This window comes from Aplidium turbinatum, chromosome 1 (assembly GCF_918807975.1).
Source record: "Aplidium turbinatum chromosome 1, kaAplTurb1.1, whole genome shotgun sequence".
Taxonomy (NCBI): Eukaryota; Metazoa; Chordata; class Ascidiacea; order Aplousobranchia; family Polyclinidae; genus Aplidium; species Aplidium turbinatum.
Window position 1 is genome coordinate 46,059,439 of NC_137472.1, and position 26,609 is coordinate 46,086,047.

The 26,609-nt window shown below is 35.9% G+C and overlaps 1 protein-coding gene across 1 annotated transcript in view; it reads right to left on the reverse strand.

Annotated features, from left to right (window-relative positions):
- LOC145781066 (slit homolog 1 protein-like) overlaps positions 1-24,148 on the reverse strand; it is a 33,588-nt gene extending 9,440 nt beyond the window's left edge. Inside the window, exons 1-29 of the mRNA XM_082592802.1 lie at positions 24,039-24,148; positions 23,509-23,580; positions 20,639-20,710; positions 17,838-17,981; positions 17,513-17,676; positions 16,730-16,868; positions 16,429-16,500; positions 15,551-15,622; positions 15,384-15,455; positions 14,840-14,911; positions 12,894-12,965; positions 12,082-12,248; positions 10,731-10,875; positions 10,071-10,217; positions 9,265-9,336; positions 8,641-8,784; positions 7,841-8,076; positions 7,413-7,557; positions 6,807-6,950; positions 6,279-6,350; positions 5,956-6,119; positions 5,486-5,602; positions 5,173-5,272; positions 4,607-4,744; positions 4,088-4,198; positions 3,221-3,367; positions 2,693-2,858; positions 2,455-2,559; positions 1,743-1,904 (exon numbers count right to left, since the gene is read on the reverse strand). Of these exons, the coding sequence (XP_082448928.1) occupies positions 1,743-1,904; positions 2,455-2,559; positions 2,693-2,858; positions 3,221-3,367; positions 4,088-4,198; positions 4,607-4,744; positions 5,173-5,272; positions 5,486-5,602; positions 5,956-6,119; positions 6,279-6,350; positions 6,807-6,950; positions 7,413-7,557; positions 7,841-8,076; positions 8,641-8,784; positions 9,265-9,336; positions 10,071-10,217; positions 10,731-10,875; positions 12,082-12,248; positions 12,894-12,965; positions 14,840-14,911; positions 15,384-15,455; positions 15,551-15,622; positions 16,429-16,500; positions 16,730-16,868; positions 17,513-17,676; positions 17,838-17,981; positions 20,639-20,710; positions 23,509-23,580; positions 24,039-24,088 (3,483 nt within the window). The 5' untranslated portion in view covers positions 24,089-24,148. The remainder of the gene's footprint in view (positions 1-1,742; positions 1,905-2,454; positions 2,560-2,692; positions 2,859-3,220; positions 3,368-4,087; positions 4,199-4,606; positions 4,745-5,172; positions 5,273-5,485; positions 5,603-5,955; positions 6,120-6,278; positions 6,351-6,806; positions 6,951-7,412; positions 7,558-7,840; positions 8,077-8,640; positions 8,785-9,264; positions 9,337-10,070; positions 10,218-10,730; positions 10,876-12,081; positions 12,249-12,893; positions 12,966-14,839; positions 14,912-15,383; positions 15,456-15,550; positions 15,623-16,428; positions 16,501-16,729; positions 16,869-17,512; positions 17,677-17,837; positions 17,982-20,638; positions 20,711-23,508; positions 23,581-24,038) is intronic.
- Between the last annotated feature and the right edge of the window lie 2,461 nt (positions 24,149-26,609).

Genomic DNA, 26,609 nt, shown 5'->3' on the forward strand with positions numbered 1-26,609 from the left:
CCAGATGATCTGCAAGCCCTGACTCCAAGTATGATACTCACCGGATCAGCTTGTGACACCCTACCGCCAGATGTTTTTATGAAGGCTGACGGTTATCGACGCTCTTGGAGAAAGACCCAATACCTCACAAACAAGTTTTGGGAACAATGGCTGTTGCAATATCTCCCTCTGTTGCAGCCCCGACAAAAGTGGTTTGGCACATCTCCAAGCTTGAAACCAGGCGATTTGGTACTGGTAACGGACGAGGCAACTAAACGTGGGCACTGGCCCAAGGCTATTGTAAAGGAAGTTATGCCGGACACTAATAAACTTGTCAGACGCGTGCGAGTAAAGGTTGCTGACGGTACAGAGTTTGTTCGCGACATCAGAAAGATCTGCCTGCTAGAGGGCAGTATGGACTTTTAAAATGACAATTTTGTTTTCTAGGCTGGCTGGTTGGCACGATTGCACAACTGACATTGCTCATGCTGCTTAGGTTTCATATTTGAATTGTATTGCGTGTTTGTGTTTATTTTACTATTATTATTCTTTTGCTCCTCACTACCGCAGCTAGCGCGGCGTCGTCGATGCATTTGCATCCAGCAGTTCTGCCATAACTGTGTTATTGACTCCCATCAATAGTGTTGTTTCTATTTGCATCCTGCAGTTATTCACACTGTAGTAGTCTAGCTCTGTTTTTGGTCTGACTATTTCACACACCTGTCTCACTACTAAAGCTTTTGCTATGTGCGATATTACTATTATTTTATTTTTTGTGTTTAGTCAATTCATTGCTTAACTATCACGACTCGACTTAACAGTCGCGTGTTATTTCTGGTACTTTTGCTCTGACCTTAATGTCACTTGCGTTAGTCATAGCATTGCGCAGTATTAGGTTGTATGTGTGCTTTTGTTTATGCCATATCCCCACTTTTGCCACTGGTACCATGTATGCTATCATTTGTTTTTCGTGTATCCGTTTATGCTGACTTCCAGTTGTCGGTAGACTTATGTTTTTGTGCTTAATTTTAGCAATCGCTAAGCATGTTGGTCAAAAGGGTTTTTTAACTCCTCTTGGGCGTGTCTTCGATGTCCTTCTGTAGGCTACTGTTATGCATGTTCTATTAAGTTTGTGTGTAATGCAAGCCAGCCTTTATGTTGCAATTGTGATCCTTGCTAACCGCGAATATTTTTGATTCTGGTCGACATTTGCATAATTCATGTCAATTGTCGTTTATGTGGCCACCTTGTGGCAATTAATTGGTTTGTGTTTTGCTTCATTTTAATCGTTTTACATTGGTAAAACCCTCATTTGTTAAACTCTGGTTTTGGGGGTGGGTATGTTAGAAACGATTCCCCGCCCATTTAATATTATTGTGGTATCTCCGCTCCATTCTATTTTCATGCTTGAGTGACCCGGCCATGCATTAACAATTTTGGCTAGTTGATCTTTCTTTTTACGTTTTGGCATGGACTGGAGTGGTCATTGTTTTATAAATCTGGAGAACTGGAGATTTGGAGTGACTAGGGAATATGTAAGAATTCGGTAAGCAACTGTTTGTTTCGTTTTATTATTGTCGTTTTCAATACACCATTTCTTCTAATAAGTAAGGCCTGCACTTTATCCAGTCTAGGCAAAAAACGTTTTAGACACCTACTGTTTACACTGTTGTAACAACTATGTAAGGAAATTGAATCGAGACAAACGATACGATTTATCATCTAAGTTGTTACAATAATTTAGCATGTTTCGCTAGAGTTACCTTATGAGTTTCTCCATCATTAATTGGAATTTGACTAAATATAGTCGATCCAGGAAATTTTCCGAGATCGTAACTCAACCTCACGTGACCGGAAAACAACTCGATAGTAATGTGTTCCCTTGTCAGAGATTCTTCGCCGTTGTACAATACAACTCCGTTAGGCTGAATGAAAACGCTTAGTGTTACAACAAGAGAGGTACCAGAACTTGAATGAGCAAAATTCCGATTTTCACATCACCAAACATTGTTTGGATTTGCTTCGATCTAGTAAAGCTACAGAAAATAAATTCGCTTAGCAGAAATATTGCTTTCCTTGAAGAGAAACAGTAACTCAGGCCATATAGCTACATGCTCAGGCTTTCTTGTATGAAATCGAGTGCAACTTTAGCACGACTGACCTAAAGACATTACATCAGAAGTCACAAAAGCTTCACATATAATTTAATCTATTTTGTTGTTTTATTGTTAAATTCAAGTAGAAGCAACTCATCAAAGACTAGAAAACAATTTTGAACAATAAATGAAGACCAATGACTGAATGCCTTCTGGTAGGCTAAGAGAAACATTACCAAAGGGAGATGATAAAAGGATAGACCCTGGGTTCAATAGATGACAACGAAAGGCTGATAGCACTAATTGCCAATCCGAAGTTATAATTTAAAACAAGTAAACGCAATGAAAATTATGTCACAACCTACATAAACCCACCAACCTGTATAGTTGAGAGCAACAAAGTAATGTTTGTCTTTTTGAAGCCGCCCAAGGAGCCAGGAAGTTGGACGTAGCTACCATTGCGATGAAAACTAACACTAAGCAGCTGAAATATAAAACAAATCTAGATTAAAAAAAACACAAAAAATAATTTTGTTTTTACATTGATAAAAAAAGTCTTGAAACCCTGTATTATGAAACAAATTAAGAGAATCACAAAAGTTTGTTTCAGAAAGCACCTTTTCACATTTTTTTCCTGAGTAGCCAATCAAGCAACGGCATTCAAAGTCAGAAGCACCAGGAACAATGTGACATTCAGCTCCATTTACACAATCATGCTGGGAACATGGATCATCCTGCAGTAGCTCTACCGAGGCGCCAGGTGTAAACGTGCAGTACTGACCACTAGAAAGTATTAACACTTAAAGTCAGAATTTTTTATTGTCGATGTGGTCGTATATGCTATTGCTATTGTATTCGTTGATTGATTTTCGTTGCCAGTTTTGTTTGTAACTTAGGCTACAACCCCCGGCTAAAACCGTTAATATTTTCTACTTTGAAAGTTTTAAAATCAATGATTAAGCCTATTTGTTTTTTAAAACCTATCTGTGTCTTTAATTGTGGTTTTGAAAGGTCTATGGTTCGACTAAAGGTTGAGTAATCATAGCAAAATCGATGAAAAACATCAGAACTGGAAAAGGACACACCACTGCGTTACTGTACATATAGGCCATTTATGAAAGTTGGCCATTACAATAGAAACTAACCTGTATTCTCTCTGGCAGTTGCATTGGTAGCCAACGGCTGCTTCTCTATTAATCTCACAGCGACCTCCATTTTCGCACTTGTGGTTCAAACAAGGATCGTAACGTTTGCTGCAGTTGACACCACGAAAACCAGGCTCACATGCACACCTGAAAGGCTTTCATTGTTCTGTTAAACTGAAGTTAACTGTTGCGGTGCCACACACGAAGCAAGTTTGGACATAGAGACTACATGAAACGAACTGAGTTAACAACGCGTGCGAAGTCAATGTATCTCCAAACATTGTCATTTAGTCAGCAGAATCATTTTTCAAAAAAAGTGTTTAGGCTACTGATATGAATTTATATCTATGATACTTACATAAAGATCATTCCAGACAAATCAGCAAATTAACATGCTTAAAACAAACGCATAACTGATTCCATCCTAACTCAGTTATGTTCTGCCAAGTTTGTTATAAAAACTAAAATTTATTATCAGGTTATTTAAGTCACATATTTATAACAATTTTTGGGATAAAAAGCAGAAGTACTTACCATCCCACAGGGACAATATACTGTACTTTTGCTAATATTTTCAAGTTTGTTTACCTTTCGTAAATTTATAGATAGACGTAGGCCTGGCCTAAGTAATCGCAGGTCAAATGATCTTTTTGTTAGAAAGACAAAAGAATTTATAAAGATCGTTTTGCATGGTGTCGGTGAAGTGTTTTTGTTGCTTTTTAGCATTTAAAGGTAGAAAAAGTGTTTAACTGCGCTGCAGATTAGTCAAGACTGCCTTAATAGGCTTCTGGTAATCGTTAAAAAAATTCTGAAGGCATTATTGAACTTATTTTTGAACAATTTTTTTTTTTAATGAAATTATTTTACCTGTATGATATGGAATCAATGTTTAGTTCAGGAATGCAAGTGGCTCCATTCAAGCAGGGTCGAAGTAGGGAACATATGTCTTCTGCTCTTATGTCACAATTATCACCTGCCCTGAAAAAAAAATGCTCTGTTTTTTTTTTACAAAAACTTTTCAAGATGGCTCTAATTTTGCTATTTTGACTGCATCAAGCATTGCATAAATAAAAACGGTCATTTTTATCGTTGTGTACTGTAGTTCGGCTTGTTAGAAACTTGAGGAAAGCATTAACTATCAAATTGTTTAGAAATATATTTACTCTTGGGAGTACTTGCTGAATTTAAATTTGCAGACAGGCGATCTTATCATCTTATGCATAGAAGGTTTTAGTAGACAAGCTGCAGAAATCTGCCCTGCAAAAATCTTACTACATAAGTTTTGAAGATAATTAAAGCTTCCCAAAGCGCAAGAAAAAAGTGCAAAAGTAGCTAAGTTATAACATTAATTAAGCAACGCATAGTTAAAACTAAATTTTTTCTCACCACCCGGGTACACACTGACACGAGAACTGATTGATGCCATCTTCACAGGTGGTATTAGGCGATGTACAGGGATCGGAAGAACATTCATCGATATTTACTTCGCAATTTTCTCCTTCAAACCCTGGAGCACACTCGCATCTGAACAAAGCTTATTGTTTAAAGCTGAATAAAAGAAACTTCAGTTTTCGTTACAAATTATATTTTTCGACGTTGTGCTGTCGTAGGAAATTGTAAGCACTCACACAAGGAAAGCAAAAAGGATAAAAAAGTAACTATTTTGTCGATTAATGTTTATATAACAGATGCTACGTTGGTTTGTTAACACAAAGTGACATCTGTCATAAAAATAGAAATTTTCCTCGTGACGAAATGATGCATTATATTAAATGAAATTTTTTTTTTCAAATCATTGAGTTTTAATAGGCTAAAACTATACTTTAGAAGAGACTTATTGATAAATTAGGCAGCTTTATACCGATCTTTCAAACTTTCCTTGTATAAATTAAACCAGTCTTGTATTTACAGTTTTCTAAATAATAAACTTGATAGACAAAATTTGTACTCACGAGTAAACAGTATCATCTCTTGATCGACAACCCCCTCCATTCAAACAAGGCTGCAACAGACAAGGATCTATAGCAGTCTCGCAATTCTTCCCTTTAAAACCTAAATGCATGATTTACAAAGACATGCTTTCAATTAGTCTGTTTTGGATAGTCAGTTATGCAGTCAAAAGAAGTATTTAATTACAACATATCTGAAGTAGGCCACATTTTAAATTTGACAGTACGTGTATGTCCCCTAACTCAGGATGTCTGAACTGCTTGTACAGTAGCCTATATAGGTACACAAAGCATAATCCGCTTATTACAGTAATACCTGGTTGGCAGTGGCACTGATAATGTTGAGTGGGGTGGACGGCACATGCTGAATTATGAAGGCAGGGCGATGACAGGCAAGGGTTACATTTCACTGCTATTGAAATATCCAATGGACCTGGAAGAGATGACATTTTCTTAAGACAGTGTCGATTTTTTCTTACAAATATCAAACGGAAACAAAGCATATCCTGACAACAAGGCGTTTAAAGTACCGTGCGCTATGCAACAATAGTTTGTTAACAAATATCAGCATTTTAAGCAAAGGCAGATAACTTTTGGATTAATATAAAATAATTCAACAATTTTAAGCTGCAGCTTATCAAAACAAAACAATTTTTGTAATAAAAGATAAACAAAAACCGTTAATTGCTCAAAGCTCGAATTTCAATTTTACTTCAACAGAACGAAAAATTTATTGTAACTATAAATAGTCTACTTAGCCTAACTGATGTCTAGATTTTAGACTACCTTGACAAATAAAAGTTTTGAGAGACGATGAGAGAATTAGCCGGCCTCCCATGCGCTCAGGCCCAGAACAACGAGCTATTCCAGATTCAAGGTTTCGAGATTGGACCCAATTTGCAAACCATCGTAAATTGCAATCGCAGTACCAAGGATTATCTCCAAAACCACTGAAATGTAACGGTGTTACAAATTGAAAGTAACGTTAATGCATAAAAATACAGCTAAATTTAATTACTTACGAAAATGAAATGTGGCCTATCGTTTTGACTCAACAAGCTAGACTATTTCATAGACTGACGTAGTTGAACGCTGGACTTAGAACTTACACGTTTGAAAGAGACGACAAGTCGTCAAAAGTTCCCTCTGGTAATGTCGATAAATCGTTGCTATGAAGTGATCTACAAAATGGATATAAACAATTATTCTTGAAAATTGTATTTTTTTGAGGCTTTGGAGAAGCACACAATGGCTATATACAGTACTGTGAAGCAACTGAAAAGAACTTCGACTGAATTTTGGAACACAGTGTGTTGAATGTTATGTTTATAAAGACAAAACTACACAGACTTTAAAATTTACACAGCAAACAAAAACAGAAACCCTCCACTCTTTTAACGTAGCTCAGACATTGAGAGTAAATTTAATAGGTTAGTGTAAATGATGTGCCATTTCACATTGTATCTGTAAACAGATGAGTTGAACTTGAAGAATTCTTTTTAGCATTATTATTATTTTTTTTTAAATATGTACCTGTTCAACGTATGCAAAATACAAAGGTCGGAATGCAACTTTTCTAGACTAAACAAACTTTTCATTTTCTGATAACAAAATAAACAGCAATACAAAATATTTACAATATCCTGAGAGAACGAAGCCCAGCGAATGCTTTTGGCGGAATGCATCGAAGTCGGTTGTAAGATAAAATCAGGGTTGAAAGTTGAGTAAGATTAGAAAATACCCGATTGCTGACAGATGAGATTTCATTATTACTGAGATCTCTGAAACATAATTGAAGAGTTTCAATGTGCTAAGTTTATTTAATTTAATTGAAAAAACTTAATTTAAACTTATTTAATTGTTTTAAGCGACGTACCTAAGAATGAAACTTAGAACGTAGCCTCGCTTAGACTATTTATAACACTCACTGGACATTGCTCAGCTTATTGTGCAGTGTTGCAACTTAAAAAGATTAACACTTCATCAAAAACTTAGCCCATAAGCTAACCTTCCGAGTTCTCTGGAGATTGTAACAGCAATACAAATAACAATTAGGCTATTACAGCAATTTATCAAAATACAGTCCGTTATACAAACGTTTCAACTTTTTAACAATAAAAAAATTCTTTCAAAACGTTATAGCACTGTAAATTTATTTTTAAAGTTTTTACAAATTTATTTCATCGAATGATACTTTTAAAATACAATAAACTGTAATTCAATAAGAAAATAATTTCCCATACAGAGTAGTTAAATAAATGAACTTTGTCAAGGAAGTCGGAATTTCTTGGATCGAATTCATTTCCAAATACAATTCGGTGACATCGTTTGGTATATCATTGACAGGCACTGTGCTCAAACCTCGGTTGCCACAACGGACAATGGTTCCTGAATGACATTTATTGCAGTTTGAAGTGATAAATTATTGGAGGACAATTTCTTAAATTAAAAAAATAGGCCTATAGTTTTAATATTTACACGTTAATCGCCATCTTGTGCTTTTTAACAATGCACAGCTTTTATTACGAGGCCTAGATTATTTTAAGACGTACATCCCCAAACAGCAAAATCCATCATTTTTACATTGATTCAACGTCTGCGGACGACTGACGTTGACTTGACGTTGACTTAATGTAAAAATGATGGATTTTGTTATCTGAGTGCTAGCCACCTTCGCAGTTGCATCGCTTCGGACATTTTTTCTCGAGAAAGCAAGTGGGAGGAGGCAAGGACGTTTGCTCTGAACTACAAACAAAATCTTGTCGATTGATGTCTCCGACTGGTAAACCCCTTAGAAAATTGGGCTCAGCACATCGAGGGTTGCCGGCTGCCACTGAACCGCGTCGAAGCCAAGTAGACATCCACGCCAAATGGCAATCACAATTCAGGCGATTTGAAAGAAGATTTCTGAAAAATTAGAGGTGAGTGATCTGCATATTGAAAAACAAAATGTAGCTTGAAATTTCATGGCCAGAGTGAGATTAGAATACATGAACTTTGAACAGGATTCAACCATTAGCGATTTTCTACGATTTCAAATTAAACATTTGGATATCGTAATAAATTACAAACATCACTTCACTTCACTTTATTGATTGCTTTTTATCCTCAGACTGGGAAACCTTCTTTGAGAGCTTCATCTTAGCATTTTTGCATACCTACAGAAGGTTTGAATCCTTGACGCAGACCCTGCCACCGACATTGACAGAGTGAAGTTTCGCTTGTTGTTGCCGGAAAATTATTCCATCCAACTGGTGCCGCTGAATGGAGAGCAGCTCTGAAATGCCCACACCCCCAGAGCCGAACCAGAGTCGCTTGATCTTGAGTCGGGTGCTTAACCACAGAGCTAACGCGGCGTACATGCAACGTAAATTTTAAGATAAGTTGCTTTTTGCATTTGACGGAAGCCTGAGTTAAAAAAATATTTTACTTGATATCAAAAGCGTAGTGCCAACGACAATAGTGCCTTACAAGGTGATCAAGGAGCTCATCTCTTCAAAAGCCCCACTTAGAACTGCAGATATCTGATTTGCATAAAGAGACAAGTAACTGACTGTCGACAAACCCGCAAAAGTGTGGTTACCGATGCATGACAACCTGTTGTTTCGCAGCATTCTGTAAAAAGTAAAACTACGATAATTTCCGAAAAATAACTTTTTTTCGTCTTGAAATGCCTTTTGAATTGAAAGGGTGAATAATAATAAAGAACTACAGGTAGCCTAGCGCCCAAGCAGGCTATACGTTTTAGCAAAATTAGAATTAATCAAAGTGACCGTTTCAAATTTAAATCGAAGCAATGGAGCAATTCTGATTTGTTATTGATGTTACTCACATCAGTGATCAGTTTCACTGTATAGGCATCAAGTGTAAGCCCACCTCTGCTTTTTTACACCAGTAGGAGAGAAACATGAGAAGATATCGATTTTTAGAGTAGATAACTCCGATGAAAAACAGAAGAGCCTACTTAAATGCTTAGATTGATGTGCTTAGATTTTCTAATGATGTCGAATTTAAGTTTATTGTGCAGCAAAAGAAATAAAGTATCTTGCAGACAACAGATTCATGAACATAAAGCAGAAAAAAAGCTCAACTCACAAAAATCTTAAATTGCCCAAGCCATTGAACATAGTTCCTCGAATATCAGCTAACATGTTGTTGTTAAGCCATCTGCAAATACAAATAGTTTACGTAGAATTTACGTCAAATGACGACTTGCCTGGATTGTAAAAAACATTTGTTTCAACTGTAAGCTATTCGCTCAAAAAGTAATAATACATTGTATTTGTCATGGTGCAGATATTAAACCAAACGTAAAATTCATTACTAACGATCGATTTTAAAATTGTCATCTGGTTTACGACAGCACCAATGTCATGGTTGATACAAAAATCTATCAATAACAGCCTGAGATCCTATTGCAATAAACACTACCATGACAAAACAGAATTTCTTGCTTGAGGAAACAGGAATAGGTTTTTATAGATCACGTCAAGGTGGCATAAAGTGCAAAAATTTGCACAACAATTTCTGATGCTTGCTGGCTGTTTTTTCTATTAGTGTGAACGGTCTATTTTTAAAACACCATGACCAATTATATCGGTTACAAGTCAGCCAAGAAGTATAGAAAACAAATCGGGAAGATTTGATTATATTGGTTCAGAAGCTTAATTGAGACAATTTACCCATGACAGTTAAATGACCAATTTGGAATGATAATCTTTATATTTTTCTACTTTTTATTTTTGTTTTGTGCTTTGAACTCATAGGTCTGCAGTCCCAGCAACTTTAAGTTAAATGAAAACTTTATAAATCTAAATAGGCAGCCATCTTGCTTAAAATACCTTGAAATAGCCGCATGGTGTGAACTACATGCTATCATGAAGAAAAACAAAGCAACTTACAGAGTGACGACACCAGCAGCTCCAGAAAAGGCCCCGTCATCGATTCGAGTTAATCGATTGCTTGATAGATCAATTTTCTTGAGATTGTGTAATTTTGTAAAAGCTGCCGATTTGGTGACAGCTTCTATTTCATTGTTGTTCAAAATCCTAAACAAAACAATAAAGTAGCCTACTTAGGAATGTTCATATGCAACTGCAAGTATGAATCATGGCTTTGACATAGCAAGTTCAAAAAAGCATAGAAAGAAAGTTAGAAATCCTTCTCCTTTTAAATTCATTGAGCATATAAATTCAGGGTTGGTCATTCAGCTGTTCATTTACCTTTATGACTCAAAGTACTTCTTGTGATATATTAATAGCGTAGCCTGCGTAGGCTACCCATTTATGAAACCAACAAACCGAAAAAACAAACACCACATTGACCTAATACACACAGCAAACAACGGAGAATGTGGGAAACTTTTCATGCAAGAAAGAGGCAGTCAATGCTTGGAATCAAGTGCGACAATAAAAGAAGGCTACTAATCCTTGCTTTTTCGCATGTTGCTTTGTTCTGTAGACGTCGGTTACAGTAGGCTACTTGTGTTGCGTCGGTTGTGAATATTGCAACGAAAAAGAACTAAACTGCTAAAGCTCCTTATGCCTATTCATAGAACTTACAATTCCACTGCGTATGGAGGAATGTTATCAGGCACTGATGTTAAACGTTGACCTGAACAATCAACCGTCGTGCCCTCACATCTACAGTTACTCGGACACTCTGCTTCTGGGGTGCATTCAGCAGACAGAGCAGCCCTGCTGATTCCTGAAAAAAGTAAAATAACATTACTAAACGTTTTAAAAACAATATCTTAATTATTTTTTAAATTTTTCAAAGCGTTGTTGTTTCATGCCACGTGCTACAAGCATGATTCAGGTAAGACCAGGTTCAATACTAATAGTCTTTGTTAAGATTGGGATCAATCTTTCATTTGATTAGACGTTCATGCTAGACGAAATATACAGTACTTTAACGCCTGCCAACGATGAAGTGATATAACATAAAGGAAGAGCAAAACCAGCTAACGTTATCAACTGAAGCTGATTGCAAACTATAGTCTCGACATGTTTTCAACATGCTGTTAGGCTACTGCATTATTATTTCATCTATCGCTAAGGTCCAGCGTAATTTGAGCAGTGCTTCAATGATATCAATGGCAGATAATAAAATAAACAAGCACCAAACAAACCAAACCAAGTCCAGAGATGGCAATTATGTTGTTATGTTATCAGATCACAACGTGCGATAAAAAAGATGTAACAAATTTACATCCAGCTAACTATCTTAACTTTCCGCAGGCATCAAACACACTTTTCTCAACTCAAATAAAATGAAGAGTTTAACCATCCTTTATTTGTTATTCCCTTCAACAACATCAAGTTATTTCTGATACGATACATGGCTTCAAGGTGTTATGTATTATGTATTCTTAGGTTTGGTGGCCGTGCTTTAGGTTTGGTGGCCGTGCTTAATTTACTTTCGTGTACGTAACCTTTAAATTTGCATCGCATGCACGTTTTAAACTTTTGTAGTTTTGCCACCTTTTCCTTTTGTTGGTTTTGTTCCCGTTCACTATTTGTAACTTTATCATTACTGTTGTTTTCCGACAAAGAAAAATAAATTGAATTGAATTGTATCAGAAAATTAAGATAAACCACCGTGAAGTGAACAACAATATGATGTCGGTAGTGCGACGCTAGAGCGCGGTGTTGTGTAAGGTTTCTGACCTTCAGGTTTTGATTTCTATTCAAGTTTTGAACTTGATTTGGTTTTTGATCTGAATTATTTCAAAAAGTAATCGAATTGGTATTGACACGATATTTTTGCAGTTACTGTACTTGCCCTTGCAACATGTAAAAACATTTACAAGCTTGTGCTGATATTCATTAATGCCAGGAGTTAAAGCAAGTAGGCTCACTGAAAGACATCGTGTTGTATAAAAGCTCTTTTCTAAACGCACTAGTATCTTACCTGAGGAACAACGATATCTCTTGCTTTTAACAAGAGCAATCTTCTTGCTTGCTAATCTCCGTGGTCCAACACATCTTGCACCGGATGTTTCAACAGGGTATTTTTTGAGATATTTTGCCAACCACTTCAAATTGCAATCACAAATAAACGGATTTTGAGCCAAGTGTCTGAATTCAGCAAAGTTTTGAAACAAAACTGATGTTTTTGCATACTCGATCATACAAATATACAAAATTCTACTTTATAGATTAATTATATTAAAGTCGTATTTTCGTAAAGCGGGACATGATCGCTATAAAAAACATGTTGCAGATGTATTGCTGTTAGCTTTCAGCTCAGCTGTAGGCTACAGTATACAGACGCGCAGCAAAGTATATCATTATCTAGGCTACTACACCACTCATTCAACGCTAAGTGCAAAGTGGAAATGAATTCTTTTGTTTTCATAATTTTTTGTTTATTTTTGTAACTTTTTAATATGGACCGGTTTGACCAGGTTTTAAATCTAAAGTTACCGATTTACAGAATTTATATTCAAGGCCAATCAGTCAGTTTGAATCGCCAGTTAAAATTCTATGTAGTTAGTCAGGAAAGTTTGAAAAATTTCATATGATTCTACTGTACAGTAGCCTACATCTTGCATGAACATACCATGAAAATACATGAAAATACCAGTACTTTGGTATTACCAGTAGTTTGGTATTACCAGTAGTTTGGTATTACCAGTAGTTTGGTATTTTTCTTCTCATTATACATTTAGAATCTGTATTGTTAATAATGTTATAAATTTAGTTCACTAGCCAATAACTTACAAAGTTTCAATAGAACCCAAGGAATCAAATGTCCCTCTGGACAGCGACTGAAGCTTGTTGTCGTACAAAGATCTGCAATATCAAGTCACAAACAGTAAAAATACGGTACATGCTCTACGCTTTTAGGCAAGTTCAGCAAAAATTTTTGACAGAAAATCAACTTGTGTTTTTCAGTTCACAGGTGATTTGTAAATCTGCACTAACGAAAAGATAATGCCATAAAATGTAATCTAACATCGTGTCCGGGTACGTTCTTAGTCATTTTCATAAATCTTCTTCAAAAAGTCATGAAAGTTGTCTTAATACCAGACATTGCGAATTTTATTTATTCAGTTTCATAAAACAGATGGCCTTTCGCTTCATGTAATCGTAAGTCAATTTCGAAGATAGACATTATACAAACGCAAATTTCCTAACGTGATTCTTTGTGCGTTATGACAAATGAAGAAGCAATTTTTCTCTCACTTTTTGCATCATAACCTACAGCCTTGAGAAGGTGTTTTTAGCGTTGCTCGTTTTGAAATGTAATATAGCATACAGTAAGACTATAAAACAATTAAGCAATGCAATTTTAACAGTGTTTCTATCTGTATTTCTCATTTACACAATGACTCATGGATCTTACGCACGACTATAACTCCCGTTATTTCAGCAAGTATGCTAGTCTGTTAAAAACTGCTTTTAGACATTATCTCTCAGAATGCATGGTTTTAATTTGAATTTTGGAGAGGTATAATTTAGTACAAACTGTACAAGCAGGTTCAACAAAGCACTGGGAATATAAAGTCATGAAAAACACAGGCCTAACACTTGTAAGGTCTGCAAAGCAAAACCGTTCTTGTTTCTTTAAAAAAGAAATTATCAAGTGAGGCTTTATTTACTCTAAGCAGATTTTAAACAGAAGCGTCGGTTGGTTCCTTGGTTTGCGAAACACATCGTGCCATGCTATCTCGCTTTGACAAACAGATCACCAAAAATATCAAAGCTTTTTCGCTTTTTTATGGGACGAGGTGGAACGCCATATCTCCTGCACATACTTTTATGACCGCGATATCTTGATTAATGCTGAATTATCTCAGAGTCATACTCAAACAGTGATTTTTCACCCTAATGAACATCTTGAGATGCGCAAGTTTACTGCACGTGCTTATCAGATAATATGCAATGTAATATTAGGGGAAAAATGCTCTTTTAAAATCTTCATTAATAAATGTTAAAGCTACATTATTGAAGCAACGGTATGTACGTGAGCGAATATGCGTTCGTCTGCACAACATCCTGCAGTAAGTGGATGTTTTTGCCTCGTATCATTCCAAAGAAAAAACCTCTTGAGAAGTAAAATGTTGCGATAAACACACATTCAATTTTTTTTTAATTTGTAGACAATGGTTATCAAGACGTTATACAAACGCCCAAATCAAAACCTAATAAAAACTGAATGGCGTTTAATGTTTGTGTGCTGTGTATGCCATTATCACAAACACTTCAAACTACATTTGAAAAATCTGTATAGACATATATAATTCAAGTCGAAGCAATAAATAAACAAACATCAGTGGGTACTTACCTGATTTCACGTCTGAAAGAACTCGTAAGAATATGTTTGACTGTCGTTTAAAAAGTCCAATGTAACGTTAAGTAACCTCGAAATTCTACACTTTTCGACCACACAGACCAATTGAATGTCAATCATCTAATACTATAAAAACCTGCATGGAACGTACAGTATAATAGCCTACTAGGACAAGGCAAAAAATACTCAACGCATGAACCAAAACAAAAAAAATTGTTTGGATACGTATTAAGTTGCGCAATGAAAATTACGTTATTTTTTGGTCAATCAAATAACGCTTTTCAAGCATTTTCTCATAATAAGCAGCTAAAATTTGCAAGGTAAAACGTATAAGTGGTTTCAAACCACGCAGCGAATATAACTTCATACTTACAGCAATGTCAGCGATGTGAGGCCTTGGAAAATATCTCTTCTAAGACAGCTTATTGCATTTGCGTTTAACAACCTGAAACAACGCAAAAAAAAATTATGTTGAAGTCTCTCTCGCAACTTGTGACAACCAAACATAACGCAACCCTTATCGCGTATTCAGTTTGACTCATATAGAAGTAGCCTACACCTTAGCCAATGGAGTGAAACGTCAAACTGCTAGTTTCAGCATGTGTGTTGTATATTTACGTTCACTCAGAAATGTCATAATTTATTTTAGACACGCCACAAACAGTCAATAGATTTGTCCGTCTTTTTGAATGACGTTAATTTGCCCTTTTCTGAAAAAAAATATTTAATTTAATTTGTTCGCCTGTGCTTTTGTTAGCTCAGCACCAAGTTACATAAATTTGGTAAAATACTTCACTGCTCTCAAAATATCGAAACAAAAGCTTTCTTTTTGTCAACTATGCAATTGCGTTTCGAAAATTTACGATCATGTTTACCCACAGCAGATGGCCACATAAAAACTTTGACGTGTTACTCACAAAAGTTGAAGACTTCTAAGGTCATCAAATATTCCTTCAGGTAATGATGTGATTTTGTTGCCGTATACAACTCTGCAGGAGGAAAACATTTTTTTTTGTAACATTATTCGCATCGTTGTATGACAAATAGCTAACAAAAGAAATTGCTGATGACGTAATAAACTTACAGTGATCGTAACTGGGTTAGTCCTTTAAAAGCGTTGCTTTCTATTTCTTGAATTTCATTGTTGCTTAAATCTCTGTGGATGAAAAACATAACAATGTCAATAGGACGTCTCGTCATCCAAGCATGACATTATCAAGAAAATGTTGAAAAGCAAACGGAGGATAATTTGTTCAAATATTTGAAGAAACTTTTCAGCAATCGATCTTAAATCGGAACAAATAAAACACTTAGACCGATGTTCAAATTAATGGCACAGAAGGAAACAAGTTGTAATGAAACGTTGGAGGCTTCTTGGCCGTTTTCAATGCTTAATCAATAGTGATAGTTTGATTTACCAGGATCTTGCTTGCTCAGTGATTTGTAATTGATCCTGCTTAACCGTTTGTAGATTTCTGACCTCTGATTATCTATTTGCGTGAAATGTTCCACACGCGTGTGTGACCACACAAGGTTCTAATTCAACAGGCAAATATGTTTTATACGTAATTACAACGTCTGACGACACTTAAACGACATGAAAAAGGGCAACTTTTGCTACCTGGGAAACGGAAAGCAAGTTTCAAGATTTTTTTAGAGAATTTTAAAAGTACAAGGAAGATAAATTTTTTACCATGGTTTATCAATGATTTGATAACACTAGATAAAGCCAGCAACTGTGAAAAACCAACAGATTATTTTAATTTAAAATACCGTATGCATTACTCAGTATGGGACTTATTGACCCACGCAAACATAGTAGAGTTGATAAAATTTTGATATAAAGAACTTGCAGTAACGTAACACTGACTTATTTGATGCGGAAATCGACGTCGTTTTCATGTCAAAGATTGATATATGGCGAATATGATAATTCTGCAAATTTTATCATTATGTACTTACATGCGCCTGAGATTGGAATAGGACGAAAACGCCAAAGATGGTATCACTTCAATGTTGTTCTGTTCTAGCCGCCTGTAAAGGGCTAAAAGGTTTAAAAAAGTAATAAATTAAAAATTGATTTAACAAAAATTCCAGAAATGTTGTAAGCTAGTAAAATTGCAACAACATTGGGACATTTTTCAACTTTCAGTCACAAAGCTAAAAGTTTTTGAATTAAAACAGATATATAGCTACTTTGCAAAATCAAATTGCATAGTTCAATTGACAACCATCAAGATAATTTCTATTTTGTTCAACTCACAGTTCAGTCACGTCAGTCGGAAAAGATACGGGCAACACTGTTAGTCCGCTGTCTCGGCAATCCACCACTCCATCGCTGCATGCACATTGGGAGGGGCAAAACATTAGCTCACACGAAGGCGGGCTTTGAGCAGTTAGCACTGCAAGGATACACGATAGGTTTGAAATACAAATAGTAAATGCAATCTCATACTAATGTAGACTCCATAGTTCTTGCAAAGATCTCTCCAGTGCTTTCAAAGCCTTGCTGCATTTTCAACTCCGAATTTTTTACGTTGTTCAAAAGTCACAAAGCTGTAGAAATGTGATCATAAAATCGTCAAAATTATTTCGATATTTTGCACGAAACATTGTTTTTTTTTCAATATAAAGTCACACGCAACAAAGATTGCTTATTCCTAAAGTGATTTGACGATGAATTGGATTTCACGCTACATTGTACTTTCGCGTTGCGTATCAGAACGAATAACTCGCAGTTCCGGAGATCCTTCCAGCAAGTAAATCAATAATTGTTTACATCGATGTAACGTCCGAATGTAATAAAAAGACTGATTTTCTGGCTGGAGTATGTCCCTGGTATGTAAACGAAATATTTTCCCTATCGGCTACATCGTGCATAAAAATGCTCCAGGCTCAAACGTTGAAAGGCATGCAAACTACAATTGAAAAGAAGCAATAGCCATTTATGTTTATGAGGTGCTGAAAATGTCTAAGTGATTATGCAACGTTTTTGTTGTCATTTCACTGCAAAGAACATTAAAAGATAAATTGACAACGCACTTACTATTGCAAGTAAAATCTGACACAGGGGCCACTGCCACGTTAACACCTCGTAAAGCTGACGGTTCGTGGCACTGTGTAAAGACTGCCATTGTGACTCGAAGCTTCAGCCACTCAGCCAGCCAAGCCAGGTGGCAATCGCAGCGAAGAGGGTTGCCATGCATGCGACTGAAATATGCAGAACAGTGGCTTAAAAAGTAACAATGAAGAACTTGTACTAGATTTCAGAAAACCTAATTTTGGCAAAAAAAAAAGATTATTACAAGAAAAGTAAAATCAACTCATTTCAATTATACAAAACTTAACAAAAAAAAGATGGATTTTCTTACAAAGTTCTTAGATTGTCTTTTCCTTGCAGAACTTCTGGTGCAAGAGTGGTGATATTGTTGTTATTTAACGTCAGAAATTCCAAGTCTGTCAATGAACTGAACGTACTGGTTTTGATGCATGAAATGCGGTTATTGTTCAGGAGTCTGTAAAAAAAACATCGAAGTCGTTTAAAAAATATGATGAAGTTTTCAAGGTATCAAAAATTTACAAAACTTGATTATTATTAACGTGTATCCAGCAGTGCGACCTTAAATCTTCCCAAGCTGCTTTTATAACGCCAAGAAATACAAAGATCGGAACTTTACGTAGTTTGTAACAAGATGTTCTGATCCAATATCTGGTTCTTTTTTTAATTTCGAACACTTTAAAACCCAGTTTGTACGAATCGGTTCAAAATACCTAAATCCTACCATTAGGAGTATCACCACTTTTTTACAGTAGATTAAATTGAAGCCTTCGAAACAACAAGATCTAATATGCATCTTCCGTTGTAGCATAGATGACTTATAGCAAGTAAATCTAAGAAGATTAAGTAGGCTACGCCTTTTCACAGTACAAACTGCTTTTCAGCTTAGGCTACTGGCTACTATTTCGTACAATCTAACAAACAAAAAATCTTACTAACAAAAAAAAAATACGATATAGCTCCAAAGAGAAGAAGCTACCAACAGAAATTTATGCATTCGGCACATAAATGTCAGCATGAAAAGAAACTCATTTGACGCTGTCAGTTTTAAAAAGTAATAAGAATCCATCAGTCAATACATTGAGGTGGACGTGACGTGACAGTATCCAGACTGCAAGAAGACGAGTTTTTGCTCGGTGGTTTGACCAAGAGAAACAGGGACCTCTGCCAAATCAATTGCCTTGTGATAGCGTGCTACAGGAAGAACAGCATCACCCAAAGTGACTTGAATTCAACAAAATGAATTTAATGCTATTGGTGATCATCAGTTTTATGAACTTTGTGTTGTAGAATGTAGACGAAAGTAATCGGTCTTAAAAATCAAAATTCAATTGAAAGCGAAATAAGCGATGGCTGTTTCAGTTATGAGATTTCTCGTTCGTGGAACAATTGATAACTATAGTTTTTCAATGTGCTCATTATATCGAGAATAGTTGCTGACAAGGAACTATCACGGAGACGCTGGCGCTTAAACAATTGAAATTCCAGTAAGATAAAACGAACAAAAGTGAATCACTTGCAACAAAAATGACATGTAATTTACACAAAGCAATAATTTTGAAAAATCAAACGACGCCCATCAAATATTATCTCGAATTAATCAGAAGCAAACCACGAATCATAGTCACACACTGGAATGTCATGTTTCTTTAGTCTGGCCGACTCCATGTATCAAATTGTTTTGCGTACGGTAATTCTAAAATGTTTGACTGAAACCAAAGTGAAACGCACCAAACCAACGTGAAACGCAATTTGGAAGAAGATTTGCCTGGTATTAGCATGCATAATAGAGCAAGGCATTACAATCTTTCCACAAAATGTCACAATTACCATTCAACACTCTGACAAAAAGTCTAGAGAAACACTGCCCATAATTAACGTTCTACTTAAAAAACATTAGGATAATATACCGCACTTAGCACATGATCATTTAAACCAGTGCATCGTTTGATGACGTCATATCTAATGTTTACTTGTGGTTGTAACACACACGAGCAGGCTCGAATTACGATACTATAACACCAAAACGATGAGAAATGCTTTTCTCTACATTAAAAATTCAACAATAGCTGTCTTACGCCGTTTACCTACTTCACCATATCACAATCTTTGTAAGTTGTTACACGCGCTCACGAGGCAGCATAGCGTAGTGGAGAGAAATAATTCTGTTGTACTTTCACCTTTTGTGAAAATGACTTTTTCTACTCTATTTTTTGTTTTGATCATGACTAATTTTTAAATGCAGGCTATGATCAACCCAATACACTAAAAAAGGAGGAGTCAATGATTTTTTTTCCTTTTTTGTTCCGCAATGAAGGATATAAAGGTACTCACAACTCACCATATCCGGCCATACGTGAGAGGCCAACAAGTGTACTACTTGCATGCAGCCTCGCCACACGCAGCCACTGACAACCTACTGGTCGTGATGAACAGGTGTTGGCAAGCCCTTCATCGTAATAAAGTTCAAAGAACAATATCTGCAAACAGAGCCTCTGATTCGACCTTTTGGGTCTCATCAATGCAGTGATTGGTGGAGTTGTTTTTAAAAGTGTGTCAATCTGTGGTGTATCAAGTAATTCTCAGAAGGTCTTATTGTCTTATTGAAAAATAAACAAACAAACAAACAAACAACAGGTCGAAGCAAAAGCTCAGTCTGCAGTTAATGTTCTCTTAATGAAATATCGACTATTTATTGCATGAAAACAGTCAAGGATGAATTTCTATGTGTTATGTTGATTTATGTGAAATTTTCAAACAAGATTTTTTTGATCTCCCTTCCACTGTCCCTCTAATACCAAAGTATCACCAGTATTGACCAGGATACGGCAGCCCATTCTGTAGTTACAGCATATTCTATGTTCTTTAAGCTCAGTAGATAGGTGTTGCAATAAGATTGGGCGATTTCAATAAAATCTTGCCGATTTGGGCAAATTTGCCATTTGAGCCCTCCCAACATACTTTGATTTTGTACGGTTATGCACGAACTTCATATCAAAGTACGCTAAGAGATAGACTACTCCATTCCTTGATTAATTTAAAGCAATTTCCCATCTTATCCCAGTTACGTATTTCGCCCCAATGCATTTGACCCGACAATATAGAGAAACTTACAGAAATCTCAAAGATGTTAAGTGGTCAAAGGCTTGATGATCAATTGATGAGATTCGATTGTCGTGAAGTTGTCTGAAAAATAACAAAGCAAATGACCAGCTAACGACAATAAATGCAAAGAAAACAGCTCAAGAGCAAATATGAGAATAGAAATATAGATTTTCCCCCTGACGTTAAATAAAACTTTCAGAAAAATATTTTTAACTAGTTGCGAAATGCCAAGAGTCACTCCAAGCAACAGTTCTGTATTGATTGCAATGTCCAAAGCTAGTCATTTTACATCCAAGTGAAAAAAACGATTGCTTTCGCCTGCTGAGGTGATAGAGATCTTTCTCTAAGTTGCTGGATGTTGCAAGAAATAGACGGAAAAACAAATATTGAGTAGGCTACTAAAGTATTCCTAAACGGTGAACTCTATTCATCAACAACTCAGTTCAAGTAAAAGGCGTTTTCATCTATGGACTGCGGAAAGCAATATGATGCATCAGAGGAAAGCAGTTTTTAAGAGCCTTAATCCATACTCAAGCAAAATTAGGAAAATGAATAATTAGCTAGCAGTACGTAATTATAGGTAACCAATCAAAATAACTTAGACAGCTTTTCTTTTCAATTAGGTAAACAGTTGAAATGTAAATTTCTTACGTCTATTGAATTTGTGCTTCATTGCGATTATCTTGATTTGAGAGACGAGCAACTTTACATCAAATCACAACGAAAAGAAATAACTCAGAACATAAGCTTGATGTTAATAAGCTAAGGCAGTGGTTCTCAACCGGGGTGCCATTTACGCTTTGCAAGGGTGCCGCAAGTTATTAGAGTAGCGTTATCAAATATGCGCCCAGACATTGAAAGGGTTTGCGCTAAAACCCAGCACAAATTTCGCACTGACTTTGTTTGAAACGAACTGTATTAAATTGTACATGATATGATACGGAGCTGTAGTTAGTTTTGTTTTTGCGAAAACTCTTTTCAAAATTATTTTTATTTAATGCAGAAACTTTTTGGTTTCACTATGGGTGCCGCCAAATTATTTGGTTGTTTGCAGGGTGCCGTAAGCCGAAAAAGGTTGAGAGCCCCTGAGCTAAGGTATCATTTGTGATACTAAAGTGCGTTAATGCAATTTAAATACGAATGTGATTACAACTCCATGTGTTTGAGTGCAACGCTTGAAGTTCATTTCTCACACAAAGTCATTATCAGGCATAGTTTGTGATGCGTAATGAAGACAAAGAAAATAGTCGTTTCAACAAGACAAACACAATACACCGTTTTTTATCCAAGCCTGCAAATCGGTCCTTTTTAACGTTGATTTAACGTTTGCAGACAAAACAAAAAACAAAAGAATCAACCAACAAACAAATCATCAAACAGACAGACAATCAATGAATCAACTGTTGGATCGACGTTAAAAAGAATTGATCTTCTGGCTGAAGAGTTTGCTAAAAGTCTACCAAAGAACTCATGTGTCATCATTAGAGGCTTCCCAAAGCATGAAAATAACTTTGCAAAGAGATACATTTTGTGTACATACATTAAAGTAAGTTAGAAAAATGCGTTAAAAATCACATAATTAAATTAACTCCTGGCAAGCCGTGTAGTAGCAGACATAGAGTAAACTTTCAATGCAAACGTTCTGTTCTTAAATTTTATTTAAAAGAAAGTAGCCTTGTTTGTTTAAGTTTGAGGCAATGAGACATTTAATCAGTGAAGCTTATTTCGCCTAAATAAGCATGAAATTTACTTCCAGTTGTCAACAACCAGCAATGTTTATAGCAATGCTTCATTAAGACCACAATTTTTTTTTGGTTAAAATAAGAACTATTTTACTATATGAAAAGCCGGTTCAAATCGAAAAGTCGTTGCAAATAATTCTCGGATCAATTTTGCTCAAAACACTCGCTGGCCTGAATTCATGTTATCAATCGACAAAACATAGTACAAGGCCACAAGCACTTAGATTGCTTTCTGCATTCAGATATTCTGTTCTGTTTCATTTTTTTGTTTCGAGTTCGCAACAATTGTTTTTCGAAGCTCGTCTTCTTTGACATGAATAATTATGACTTGTAACAATCAACAAAACATCAATGCAAGCGGACGTTTTTGTTTTGAAAAGTACGAAAAATCAAGGCATTTGAATAAAGTTTTGTATACAGTAAGTGGAACTTATTGACACAGAAAAGCAGAGGCGGCAACTTTCGTGATACAAGCATTAGTTAAGAAAATATAATGCTTGCTGGAGTGGTCGCTTTGTAAATAACCACAGATCTACACTTTTAGATTTTACTAGACCGTCCTTGCAAGAGCATGCAGATATAAAATATCATTGAAAACACGCACACACGTGAATATTCAAAGAGAAGTTAGTGAGATGGTTGATTGCGTTCAAACAGGTGATTGAAAGAGCAAAAGCTATGAATGATGAACACGCACATAACATAATGAACACGCACAGTCGCACACGCTGGTGAAAAATAGCTGGAAGAAGAGGAAGGACTGCACAAACTGTGAGAAAGAGCCGCACGTTGTAACAGAATGAACATAACTCATTCAGTCAGGTGCCGAAGGTTGAAATGTTCAAAAATGCACAATTAAACCGACAGCTCTTTATTTTCAAGCGGGAGGCAAACGAAAATGATTTTGAAGAGTAAGAAAAGCCTTAGAACAATTATTGCATATTTTACTATTTTTATATCATTTTAAGAGATCAGCCTCTCTTTCATTTTGCAAACAGCCAGAAGTTGAAAGATTTAAGCAATGAAATCACAAACGAGCTCATATTTCTTTTCCAGATATAATGAACCACACAATCCACACATGTTGCTCCAAAGATAATGGGATCAATTTTTAGATAAAAAATCCATTCAACTTACAGTTTTTGAAGCTTTTTCAAGCCAATAAAATCCGTGCGACTTATTTGAGAAATGTTATTGAGCTGCAATTCTCTGCAAAAACAAAGCACGCAGCAATGAACAACTTTAGTTTACGTTACAAAAATGCAAATAAATAATTGAAACTACTTTTCAATTCAGACTAGACGAGAAGTAATTGAGTTGCATAACTATTCAAATTACGTAGAAACTAAAACTGAGAGCAATTTCCAAGTTTTGTGGAACAAATAACCAGCTGCTTTGAAAAACAGTCGTAACAATAAATAAAATGAGAAAAATGCAACTTCTGCTAATCAAACCAGTATTAGGCTATTAGGCCTTCTTATCATACTAAAAAAGTTTGATAAATTTAACAAGAAAATACAAACCGTTGGCTTATTCTATTCATTTAGAAGTGTAGGCTAAGTTTGCAAAATTGACCGCTTAGTTGTAAACATTTAGACCCTTTTTTGAGATGTAGCCTACAGTAACACGATTCTACTCTTGAAAATTATTCAACAATGTTTACTTACAGTTTTTCTGTGTCTTCTGGAATATTCTTTGGAACAAAAGCTAATCCCATGGAAACACAAGAAACCCGTTTTCCGATGCATTGACACTTTCGAGGACACGACAGTGCGAGTCCGACTTCACAGTAAAAAATTGACAGCAAAATGACACTCAAAGTTAAAGAGATCAAAAAACTTCCACAGCGAAATGAACTTACGCTCTTAAAATCACTCATGATGGCATTGCAGTTACAATAAAACTTTAAAACTTAACCTTGTGTGGTTGCTCCTTCCACAAATTACAAATAGTTGCAATGTTTTGTTTTTTTTGAATAACAACGTCGTAGGCTACTCGATTGTAACTCAAGAAATTATTGATGAATGATGTAACTTAAACAAGTTCTTTCACCTCTCAAACTCCACTTTTTGCGTCAGCAGTAAGTTACTTTACAAAAATCTAGGCCATTTGCCCAAAGATGTAGAATTTTAGATAAACTGCAGAACAACAGTTGTTCTCAACAATACAACAATCAAACAGCACTAAAGTGATAGTAAAAAACCGCTTCTACCCTTCCGCTTGAGCATCGCACGCGGCTCAGTGTGAGTGACACAAATAGAAAAAACGCAATTGAGCGACTCTGTCTGTCATATCTTAACCTTTTCTAATGGAAGGAAAAAAAGCACGGAGTATAAAACAAGACCTGGACCATAAGTTGATGGCGACATAGTCTACGCTTTACAAATATACGTTTTGGAAACAAGCCTACATTATGATACACCTGATGAGAAGGACGATAAGCAACAGTACGTCACTTACATCTCACTAAATCTTAACTAACTGAACCCAGTAGGCTACATGATGGAACTGCAGTAGCAAAGTATCAATCTGCTGTGCATGGCACAAAGGTACAAAAATCAGGTAAAAGTAGTTAAATCTGTAAATTATTGTTTCTGAAACGAGGTTGATACTTGACAAAGTTAACTTGATGACGAGTAGCCTAAAGGACTTGGTTACCGACGTTTATACGTATTCTTATTTCTTATTAGGACAAGCGGTACATGGAGCTATACGCCCACTTAGTAGGGTAAGCAGGAAACTGGGCCCAGGCAAGTATATTAAAACGTAAGACTATGATCCATAACTTTTAATCCATTCATCTGTAGTTTTTCTTTCAGATCATTTTTTTGCAACAAGGCGCCAAATTTATATGTTTTTAAGTCAGGGGTCACTACTGCCACCGATTTATGTGTGGCCCGTGGAGGCAACAACATACAAGTATAACCAAAAATACCAATCAGATTGTAGTTCTAGAAGGACGTCGGTTAAAATTACTGTAATCAAATACGATATTGATGACCTCTGTTCTAAGTCTTTTAGAAAAGCGTTGGCTACAAAAAGATATTTTCCTATTTAGCCAGTGGCCATTCAATAAATTTGGCATAAAACGAACCATTGTTCAAATTAGGCCATAAACAAAGCTATTTTCAATTTTCTGCTCAAATTTAAACAAGGTTAAATAAATTTTATATTGTTTCTGAAAATACGACAATGCGATCACATGCACATTGTTCTCTCCACAGCCACAGTTAAAAAGCGAACACGTCGCGTGGCGCAGTAGCTATCTGATGGGTGCAACTTGTGGTGTTTGATAACATGATGCGTTCTACTGGTGCAAACAATGTTTTTTTTTTAAATAAATGCCTAGTGAACAACCTCATTCAATTTTGAGGTGTTTGACTTGCAGAAGCACCTCTAAAACAGTTACATTAACCTTAAGTTAGTGTTCTTTTGACTGCCTATAAACAATGACCTTGTTCATTTAACTGCCAATGGGCTGGTCTGGTGGCGCACGGCATGCTCCGTTTCATGCGTCATCCAATTAACTACTATGATTAGTTGCATGCGTCAAACCGTAGCGTACTACTATCGCACTACCTACAGTAGGCTTATCTTTCAATAGGCCTAGTTGCAGACTTAATTCTTGCACTTTGCCAAGTTTTACAGAAAGGGAGTTAAGTTCAACCACTAAATGGCATCTAAAGTAGGTTTTACAACTGCACCATGTCCAAAGAAGAAAAGGTGCTTTGAGCGATCTGCGAGTGGTTCTGAAAATCAAATAAAAGTTGTTACTTTGCAATTTGCCGTGTTATTTGTTTTCAATGCAACCACTATCTTAGTGGTTCTCAAACAGGGCGCCGCTGCGCCCTGGTGCGCCGCAAGGTTTTACCAAGGACGCCGTGTAAATGTGGGAAAACTGTTGAGTTGATGTTTTGTTCGCATCTGCAAGAACATGAATTTAAGTATATTTTGGTCACAAAGTTGTGTTTCAAAAATGAATACAAACTATTCACGCCATGTTTAGCTGTAAGAAAATTGACGTTCACCTTTTCGAACGGCTCCACATGTATTCGTCAAATGTTAGCCTATTTAAGCTAATTTTATTACGAAGACGCAATCACCTTATGTTTTCAAAAACTTTAAAAAAAAGAAAAAAAAAAAAATTTTTTTTTCAGAGCGGCCTGTTTCTCAGTTTTCCTGCGCAATCGGACTAGTTTTGTTTCCGACACGCAGAATAAATTTAGCAGTTGTGATTT